Source organism: Apium graveolens, chromosome 11 (assembly GCF_009905375.1).
Source record: "Apium graveolens cultivar Ventura chromosome 11, ASM990537v1, whole genome shotgun sequence".
Lineage (NCBI taxonomy): Eukaryota > Viridiplantae > Streptophyta > Magnoliopsida > Apiales > Apiaceae > Apium > Apium graveolens.
Window position 1 is genome coordinate 178,751,645 of NC_133657.1, and position 10,175 is coordinate 178,761,819.

Below are 10,175 nucleotides of genomic sequence, written 5' to 3' on the forward strand. Positions count from 1 at the left end.
AAATTCGAGTATTCGCTTTTAAAATGTTATTCTGGTTCGAATAAGTACATATACATGTGTGTGTGTATATATATGTGTATATCTATGTATCTATGTATATATGAATATGTAAATGTGTATACTAATCATGTAAAATTAATAAATTTTAACAAATGATTAATTAGTTAAATAAATTTTACATTTACGTTAATATATAAGTACACAATGGTGAAGCATATTAATGACGCGTCAATTAAAATATATTAATTATGAGCAACAAATTTTATATATGTATTAATAGTCAACTAATAAATATTAATTGTGAGAATAAGTGTAAAATAAATATTATATAGATATTAAGTAGGGGCATAATAGTCATATAAATTAATTTACTCAACAAACTCGCTTGTTGTATTATATATATATAGTAGTTAATAGATTAATTAGCTAAGTATGTTTTAATAAAAATTAGTTATTAATGCGTAGAGAATTAAATATCTTATAATAATGGAGGTATTATTCCGAAATAAATAGGATGGTGTTAAAATGTCTTTTTACATCTTAGGGGGCATAACAGTCATTTTACTTGATTAAATTGTCTCATTGAAACCCCCACTTGCTCTATTTTTTTTTTTGAAATAAGTGTAATTCATTAAGCCATCAAACTTTCAGATAATATTGTCTCCAACAAATAAATCGGAGGAGACGAGATTACAACAAGACTATGTAAGTCACAAGGTATTCTAGCTATGCTATGAGCAACCTTGTTCGTTTGTTTCCGAAAAAAACTAACTGACAAACGTGCACTACTTCTAAGAATTCTATGGCCATAACTTATAAGATGTCCAATCTCTAGCAAGTTCTGAATGCCCTGATTTATTGCTCGCACACTGATCAACGAATCACTCTCTATCACCACCGGTCCTGTCGCTACTTCTTGTGCCCAGCCTAAAGCTTCGATGACACCTATTAATTCAGCTTCCCAGACCGAGACCTTCCCTCCAATTCGCTTTACTTTTCCTCTTAGATAACTTCCTCGATAGTCTCTGAGAACCATGTCAACTATAAAGGAATCTTGCCCTTCGAACACTGATGCATCCACGTTGATCTTCAAACACCCATCTTCTGGAGGTATCCACTTATTATCACTTCTTAGTTGTTCACCTTCCTGACTAGTCGCAGCAACATGACGCCTGTTTATCACTTACCAGTCCAGAATCTGTTTCCCACTCCAAGACATTGCTACTGCTGGTGTCATGTTCTTCTCTTCAAAAATACGTTTGTTTCTCGCAAACCACACCCCCCAGAGCACTTTTGATATCTTGATCAGAACTTCAGTAGGCTCTTTAGCTATGGTCTGCAACAACCATTCATGACTATACTCCATATCCCATTCTGCAGAATCAATACCATTCAGCTGCCAACACTCTTTAGCAAACTTGCACTCGAAAACATGTGTCTCAGATGCTCAATGTCTCCCACACATCCTGAGCAAGTCATTGGGACTATAATACCTTTACTTCTCAATCTCATTATGACTGGTAGAGTATTTTTGCAGTATCTCCGCAGAAAAACTCTCATCTTATGAGGCATGTCCAGGTTCCACAATCTCCCCCAACCTTTTGACTGTTGCACGCCTTCGTTAACTCGTTGATTTCGACACCATTGATGATACCCTGATCTCACCGTGTACTTTCCATCCTTTGAATGGATCCAGGCAACCCTGTCTCTAGTACTCACTGGTGGGATTCGAATATGCAAAATGGCCTCTGCATCTTCCTCGTTAAAATGAAGTCTTATTCTGTCTGCATCACATACTCTCCTATTTTCAAGAAACAAAATCACAGACTCTCCACCGTAGCCCTTGACTAGATGTTTGTTCTTTGTTTATGTAAAAGTCCTCCTTCATTTTTAACCATCTGTCAAACGCCACATTGATTGACTCTCCATCACCCACAACCCATCTCAATCCTTTCTTCATTTCTTCTTTTGCCTCCCACAACCCTGACCAAGTATAACTGACTCCACCTGATCTTTTAGCTTCCAAGAAATGGCTATTCAGATAGTATTTTGCCTTCAGTAACCTTGACAGTAATGCATTAGGATCATTCACTAGCTTCCAACATTGTTTTCCCAGAATTGCTATGTTGAAACCTTTAATGTCTCTGAAGCCTAGACCCCCTTCTCCTTTCGACATACACATTTTTTCCCACCCTATCCACCTTAGACCTTTGCTGGTTGATGACTGGTTTTTCCAGAAAATGTCATTCATAATCCTTTGAATTTCCTGACATAGTGATTTCAGAATCAAAAAGCAGGACATTGCATATGCAGGTATTGACTGAACCACATTTTTTAACATCACTAATTTTCCAGCTCGAGAAAGCATCCTTGAACTCCAACCTTTAATTTTCTGAATAACCTTCTCCTTTAAATATTTAAAAACGTTTTTCTTCGATCTACCAACTAGTGACAGAAGCCCAAGATATTTACTTTCACCTATATCCTTATGAACACCAAGTGACTGTTTGATCTCTCCTTGTTTGTCCCTCCTTACATTCGAACTGAAAAAGATTGCCGATTTCTGGTAATTGACTGCTTGACCTGATACTGTCTCGTAATCATTCAAAATCCCTTTAACTGTTAAAGCTTCAGCTGTGTTTGCTTTAAAAAACAAGAAACTGTCGTCAGCAAATAATAAGTGAGTTATTGAGGGAGCTAAGTCACATATACGGCAACCATGCATTCTACCACTATCAGCAGCTTCTTTTAATGCCAAAGACAATCCTTCTACACATATCAGAAAAATGTATGGTGACAGGGGATCCCCTGGCGAAACCCACGAGATAGAATTATAGGTTCTATCATAGAACCCTGAAACAATATAGAGTATGACACAGTTGTAACAGACATCATAACCCACTTGATCCCACTTCTCCGAGAAGCCCATTACCTGCATTTTGTATCTAAGGTAATCCCAGCTCACCCTGTCATAAATGTTTTTGAGCGTGAAGCAATACTGTTTAATGTTTTTTTGGGTATTATTATTATTATTATTATTAATATTATTATTATTTTAAATCTACATTTTTCTTGAACTACAATTTTGTTAGATTTTTGAAAAATAAAATTGTTTATACTATTTTTTGTGGACTACAATTTTTTATTTTGAGAATTTATTTTTTCGTGTTTTGTAATTTTATGGACTATTAATTTTGCGTTTTACAAATTTTTGTACACCCTATACTACTTTTATGTTCAACACGTTGTTGTATAATGTTGAAAAGGATTTGTATTAGGTAATTTCTTTATTGTCATGTTGTTCATTTTTATTTATTGCGGTGTTTCTTCTAACTTGGTTTTTTAATTTTTTTTAAACTTGAGTACAACATGAAGGAAAAATAGAAATTTTAATCAAGAAAAAGTATGTAAAATACAAAGACAACATAGTAAGGAAAATAAATCTGAGGAGAAAAGAAAAACAAAAATAACCTGACAGTTATTTTAATTAGATACATGACAAGATATGTTAGGCTGGTAACATTTAATCCAAGGCTAGTTATTTTTTTTAGATATAACAAATATTTACTTAATTATCTATTAAAAAAGGTTACCGGATGATACTCTCTCATTGTATAATTTGATTTTCAGCATAAGAAAAAGGATAAATGTTGAATAATCTGGAAATTTGAATTACAGATTAGTTTATATCAGGAAATAATTATAAAATTTATTTATACCAATAATAAATTGGGCGACAGTTGTATATTTTTAAAAAGTTGTATAATAATAAAAATTTAAAAATTGTATACCTTTTTATGGAAACATGATAATTGGACGAAAGTTTAATAATAAATTTTGTAGTTATATATTTTGTTAAATTCTGAAAGTAATATAAATAGCACAAAGATAATTGAACATTAGCAATTCCAAATGAGGTTGAGTTATATCAAATAAATTAAATTTAATTGTTCAGGCCTACTCTGTATTAATAAAATTATTATACATCACGAGTTCATTCGCCCTTAATATAAAAACTATATCAATTTCACAAATTATATAAAATTTATTAAGAAAAACTTTTATTAACTTCATGTAATTTATTTAACAAACTTTAACTTCGGGCCTGCTTGGCTACTAGCTTCTTATTGGCTTATAAGCTCGTGACAACTTATTGATGACTGTTTGTCGACCCAACTTATAACTTGAATTCAAACTTATAAGCTGATAAGTGGAAAGTTGGCAGTGACATACTTTTTTCCAACTTATTTTCATTTTTTCACTTTTTTCTAAAGTTTTGATTTTAAAATATAATTTTTTAAATATTTTCTAATTTAAGATTCATGAACTAAAATAATTGTATTTAATAATTATTTATTTTAATTCATTTAAGTAAAAAAACTTCTGACTTATAAGTAAATTTATCCAAACACTTATAGAACTTATAAATATTTATCAACTTATCACTTATTTCACACTTAAGTCATAAATTACTTATTTTAAGATTTCCCAAACGGGCATTTCATGTAATTTTTTGTAACTTATTGTTCTAATTTCTAAAAACTCTTACAGTTTCGAAGGGTGTGTGAATTTGGGGGTTTCAGCATCCGTTCGCTGCCTTTGTTTCAATACCTTTTTCAAAAATATTAGGGCACACATACTTCACTTCACTTCATACCTGGTCGATCTGTATCATCAATCAATCATGGTAAATCTCTCTCCCTCTCTCTCTCTCCCTCCCTCCCTCCCTCCCTCTCTCTCCCTCTCTCTCTCTCTCTCTCTCTCCCTCTCTCTCTCCCTCGCGCTCTCTCTCTCTCTCTCTCCCTCCCTCCCTCCCTCCCTCCCTCAATCCAAACATCTTAACATATCATAATTTGTATGTAATTTGTGTGTATATATGTGTGTTTTTCAGTCAGGTAGAAAAGAAACAGTTTTGGATTTAGCCAAGTTTGTTGACAAGGGTGTTCAAGTCAAGCTTACTGGTGGTAGACAAGGTTCTCTACTCTACTTCACTCTTTATATATGTACATAAATATTTAATTGTTGTAGCACTACTCTTATGACGCTATGTTTGTTTTGAAAACACATATTTTGATTGCGAGATTTAGGACTCCAGACTCCTTTTGCTTACTTTAGAAGAAAATTTCGTAAATTCTATGGTTATGGACAGTAGCTTAATTGAAATTTAGAATAATCGGATTTTCGGGATTAAGTGAGTTGTTCCCTAGTTGCTTTAACTGTTTGTTAAATATTTTCAAGCTTTGTTCGCTAAGTGCTTATCTATTTTATTTACGAACATATTGTTTATCTTGATTGCAAATTCGTGAGCAGCTCATTTGCTATGTGCGCGTGGGAATTGAAATAATGCAAGTTAAATTTTTTAATACATTGACGAGTTTAAACATTTGAAAATCGTGACATGTGTTTAAGCTCTGAATCTGTTTGTAGTTAAATTTTCTAATAATTAGTTTTATGCAAGTGACACTAAAGTGAAACAACATACATAAATTTAGTCGAGGAGACATGTCTATATATAGTCGAGAATAGAGTGATAACATTCTGAGTAGGAATGACTAGAAAATAAAAATACACACATGGCATAACTGCAAGAGTTTGTGAATCTTGTTTATTTTTATTTTTATAAAACAATTGAAGGGGTATGTTGAAAAATGAGTCCACATTGATAGGCTACAGGTTTAATTTTTGTGATGGCACCGTGATATTTCAATTACTGAAAAATTACACCCATCACCATGAAGGAAAAAGACAGATCGACCATATGTTCACTTAATATTAAGTAGATGCATATGAGCAATTCGAGTTCAAAATTGTTTAATACATGGGGAATTCAAAATTGTTTAATACATGGGCTACCTTCCCGACATGTTGTATATGCATGTAAATGGTTGCTTCAGGGCTTAGGGCTGGCAGAAACAGGTTACGGGTTTGGTTATGACAATTTAAATATTATATGGGTGAAAATCATTAACACAAACAACTTGTTTGACCTGTGCGTGGGACTACCTAACCTCTCTGACTCTTAATTTAACACTACATGAACTCGGAACTCTTTCAGTTCCCTTAGTTGATCTGCCTTTTTCTCATCCATTACAACCTTGCGACTCGTGTACCATGTTCAAGATCTTTAGCTCCAGTAAGAGGTTCTTAAAAATATGTTATGGTGTCATTAGAGCCATGGCTTCGGTAAGGGTAGGCATAAATTAAGTTCAACACTAGTATTGATGCAGAACTATTAAGTTTAATGCTACCAATATTTTGTATGCAACACACATGTATATGGCTACTGTTACTGATCCTATATTTCTATATTCTCTCTTGTCCCTGTGAGTTCTTAACATATGTGTTTTGCACGGAGACCAAGAAACTGATTTAAAAAATATTAAAGCAAATGGACGACTGTTATGCAGTGGTAGAATTGTGTTTTAAAGTACAGCACTACTGTGTTATAATAGTAAACATTTGAAAAGTCAAATGAATTGGAATTTTAAATTACCAAAATTATACTATTTCTAGAAATGTTAAGAAATGTAAGGGACATCCCAATAAGGAATATGTTAAGAAATGGTTGGGACGGGGGGAGTAATATATACTGCACATAATGATGTGTCTCAAAACTACAGATTATGTAACTATAAGAGCATGTTTAATTCTAGTACTAAAATACGTAAAGCTATTGCTATATTATGAAACCAAAAAGTGATTATTGATGTTAAAATAGAATTTATAGTTTAATGGATAGTTTAAAAATGGTACCAAGTAAGTCTAAATCTAGTTATATTTCAACTACCTAAACTTTGAATGGACAAATACTTGGTAAGTATTGCTTTATTTATTTATTTGTCTCTATTTTATCACTTGCATGAATATGTGGCAATGATAGCAACATCTTGGTTCTAAAGCAACATCTACACATTTTTTTTAATTTTAGAACCAAGTTTAGTATTGCATTGGAGATGTGTAACTGATTCGTTTGCGAAACTTGGTCCCTTGTTACTGCGATTTGCTTTATAAAAAGAAGATATCAATGAACTTCTATGAAATGGTTTCACGGGATATTGATTATATATTTAATTTTTTTTATTTTGAGAAGTGCAATTGCATTCACTTTTCCTAATGATAACCCCCTTTACTTTATTTTTCTTACAGTGACAGGAACACTTAAAGGATATGATCAATTATTGAACCTCGTGTTGGATGAAGCTGTAGAGTATCTTAGAGGTAAAAAGTTAATGCAGTAATTTTTCATGCAAATGTATGTGCATTTTGTTAGTCAAATCTACAATTCTACATGCGAATCTGGGAACTCTGGACAATAAAAATGATGTTTTTCTTAAATATGGTTCCCCATTTTAATAGAAATTATCCATACTCAAAAGCAGTTGAAACTATTTCCTTTTCTTTGGTACGGTGAACAGTTTGTTTTTAATCTTAAAATAACTATCTTATTTGCGAAATTATTTTTCTTAAAAAATATTATGGGAAACTAGAAACAGGTTAAATCTGCGAAACTCATTGCAGTTTAAAATTTCAAACTCATTGCCCTTCATACCCGCAACTTCTTCCATAGTAGAGCATGAGAGGTCATAAAATTCGGATCTCCATTTTCTACTATGTGAAGCAATTAGTTACTGTTTTGTAGTACAGAACAGTAACTAATGGTGCTCTCTATGTATCAGGGTTGCTCTCTCCATGATACTCCAGAATAATGATAATTTATTTAGTGGCATTAATTGTGTCATTTGGGGAACTTGTTTCTTAATCATTATGTATCATTGTATATTCCAGATAGTATTTGTATAAGTTGATTACATGTCTAACTAATTTTTTGAGATAATCACATTCTATTCATGTGCTTCAGATGCAGATGATCCACTGAAAACAACTGATCAGACCAGGCGCCTAGGCTTGATTGTATGTTTTTCTCACTGTATTAATATAAATACATCATATATGTTTGTACTCTTTATCATTAAGTGCTTGAGTACCATGCTTTCGTGGTTTGAAATATAATGTTAAATTATTCTTGTGCGTGTTCAACAGTAAGTAGTCTATATTGTATCCGGGTAGTGTAATTTGCTGACTGTTAGATTTTTACCAGGAGCACAGAAAAGTGAGGTTTCTTTTTGTAGTTTTTTAATATACTTTAAACTCCTAACAAAGTGCATAGTTTGTTACAAGGGTTTGGTAATTCTAATGCTTATAGTAAGTAGTGGATATTTGTAGTCGCATCAAAATAAATTAAATTGTTTTTGCAGAAGACTAAAGACTTGCTACTGAACGGTAAAACATAGTTGTCAGCTTTTTCCCATGGTTTCTGAAATGTTGCCACACTTACTAGATTGAACGTAAATCATATGCAATTGTGGGATATGTTCCAGCTATGAACATAAATGGTTTCTAAAATTGTGGGATACTTCAGTTTTCATACTATGGTCTCTTGACTGTAAAAACATGATTATCTTTCTATCTTCTTTCAAAATAGACGGCCAAAATGAAATTGAGGAGCATGTTCTTTGGGCTTTGGAATGTTTGTTATAATTTATATATATGTAATAGCCTATTAGCCTGCAATTAAATGCAAGCTAAACTTTAAGAACATTGTGTAGAAAGTTTATTTTCTGAGAAAAATTCCCTGCTGCAGGTTTGCAGAGGAACAGCGGTGATGCTGGTTTCTCCTACTGATGGGACCGACGAGATTGCAAACCCCTTTGTCCAGCTAGATGGAGCATAAATTTTAATTAGCCCGTGACCTGAGTTCTCCTCTGTTCTTAATCCCTAGTCAGTCGAAGCTTATATATCTATCTTTACAATTAAATGATTGATTCTGCTTGCTGTGAACTCTTGAAACCCTTGTTTATGATTCTATTAGAAAAATGTATGTATTCAAGTTGATATTCCTGCATTTCAGTAGACTCGGTTAATCCAGTCACATGTGGGATATGCATTGAAATCATGGTTACCTTTATAGAATTGCCGCACCCAGATTCTATAGGCCTTTGTACTGTGTGATTGGTTCTAGTTGGCACTCGCTATATTCTTAGAAGTAAGAGTACCTCGTTAACCGGGGAAAGGTTGATATACTACATGGTACATGCTGCTTGTGATTCTGCAAATAGAGTATAGCTGTTGAGCCAAGTTGGAATAATCCTGATGCTTCTCAAACATTTGTAATCTAAACAGACAGAATCAATTTACTTTTATACATTATCTTTAGTATCACGAAAAAAAGATGCATGCTTTATGGAACTTATAAAATTGCTGAGTTACTAACACATTGGTCCTTTAGGACTTTGTTTGTCTGCAAGGAACATCTTCGTTTTGGAAATTATTTAACATAATCTAAGTTTGTTCAAACCGGCACATAAAACTCCTATTTTTTTGTCATACCTCCGTGTTTGTCCCTCCTACATTTTGGCCATCTTTCTAGATTTTTTTTATTGTTTTTTTTGGCAAACAAAATTCAATGCATTGATCATAAAACTGGAAAACAGCCGTAATAAACTTCCGAACTAACACCATAAAATAAATGGACTAAACAAAAAGTTGGATAGTTTGAACTCCTAACAAAATGCATAGTTTTTTTTGACGAACAATATATTTTATTAAGGAAAAAATTCACTTCTCAATACGTTCTTGACTCCAATAGGAACAGACATCCTATCGAAAACTCGATCTGGAAAAGAATACGACATGCGAGCTAACTGGTGTGCTGCCATATTAGCAGATCGTTTAACAAAAAACAGTGACACTGTGTTCAAACTCTCCAACATATTTCTACAACTATGGATAACATTGCCAAAAGGTGACCTCATTGACACCTTGCTTCTGATTGCTTGGATGGTTGTGAGACAATCTGACTCCACCACCACCTTACTCCATCCTCTATCCTGTATCCAACTAAGAGCCTCCTTTATTGCAAGTGCTTCAGCCATATGAGCAGAAACCATGCCAAAGCTACACTTTGATTTCGCTGTTAAGAGCTCACCCTTGTCGTCCCTCGCTATCAGTCCTAAACCATAAGCATTATACTCAGAGAAAGTTGCTGCGTCTACCGATATCTTCATAAAATCAGTCTGTGGTGCTACCCATCCTTCCAATCCATCTCCCTTAACAAAGGAAGGATAACGGGATTGTGCTGTAGTCTTTTGGGCCATTCTCCATTGTAGAAGATATTG

The 10,175-nt window shown here is 33.3% G+C and overlaps 1 protein-coding gene across 1 annotated transcript; it reads left to right on the forward strand.

Moving 5' to 3' along the window:
• Positions 1-4,532: 4,532 nt before the first annotated feature.
• On the forward strand, positions 4,533-9,207 carry LOC141698551 (sm-like protein LSM7). Its single transcript, XM_074503251.1, has 5 exons — positions 4,533-4,687; positions 4,892-4,973; positions 7,147-7,218; positions 7,859-7,911; positions 8,642-9,207. The coding sequence occupies exons 1-5, from the start codon at positions 4,685-4,687 to the stop codon at positions 8,729-8,731; spliced, it is 300 nt and encodes a 99-aa protein (XP_074359352.1). The 5' UTR covers positions 4,533-4,684; the 3' UTR covers positions 8,732-9,207.
• Positions 9,208-10,175: the final 968 nt, after the last annotated feature.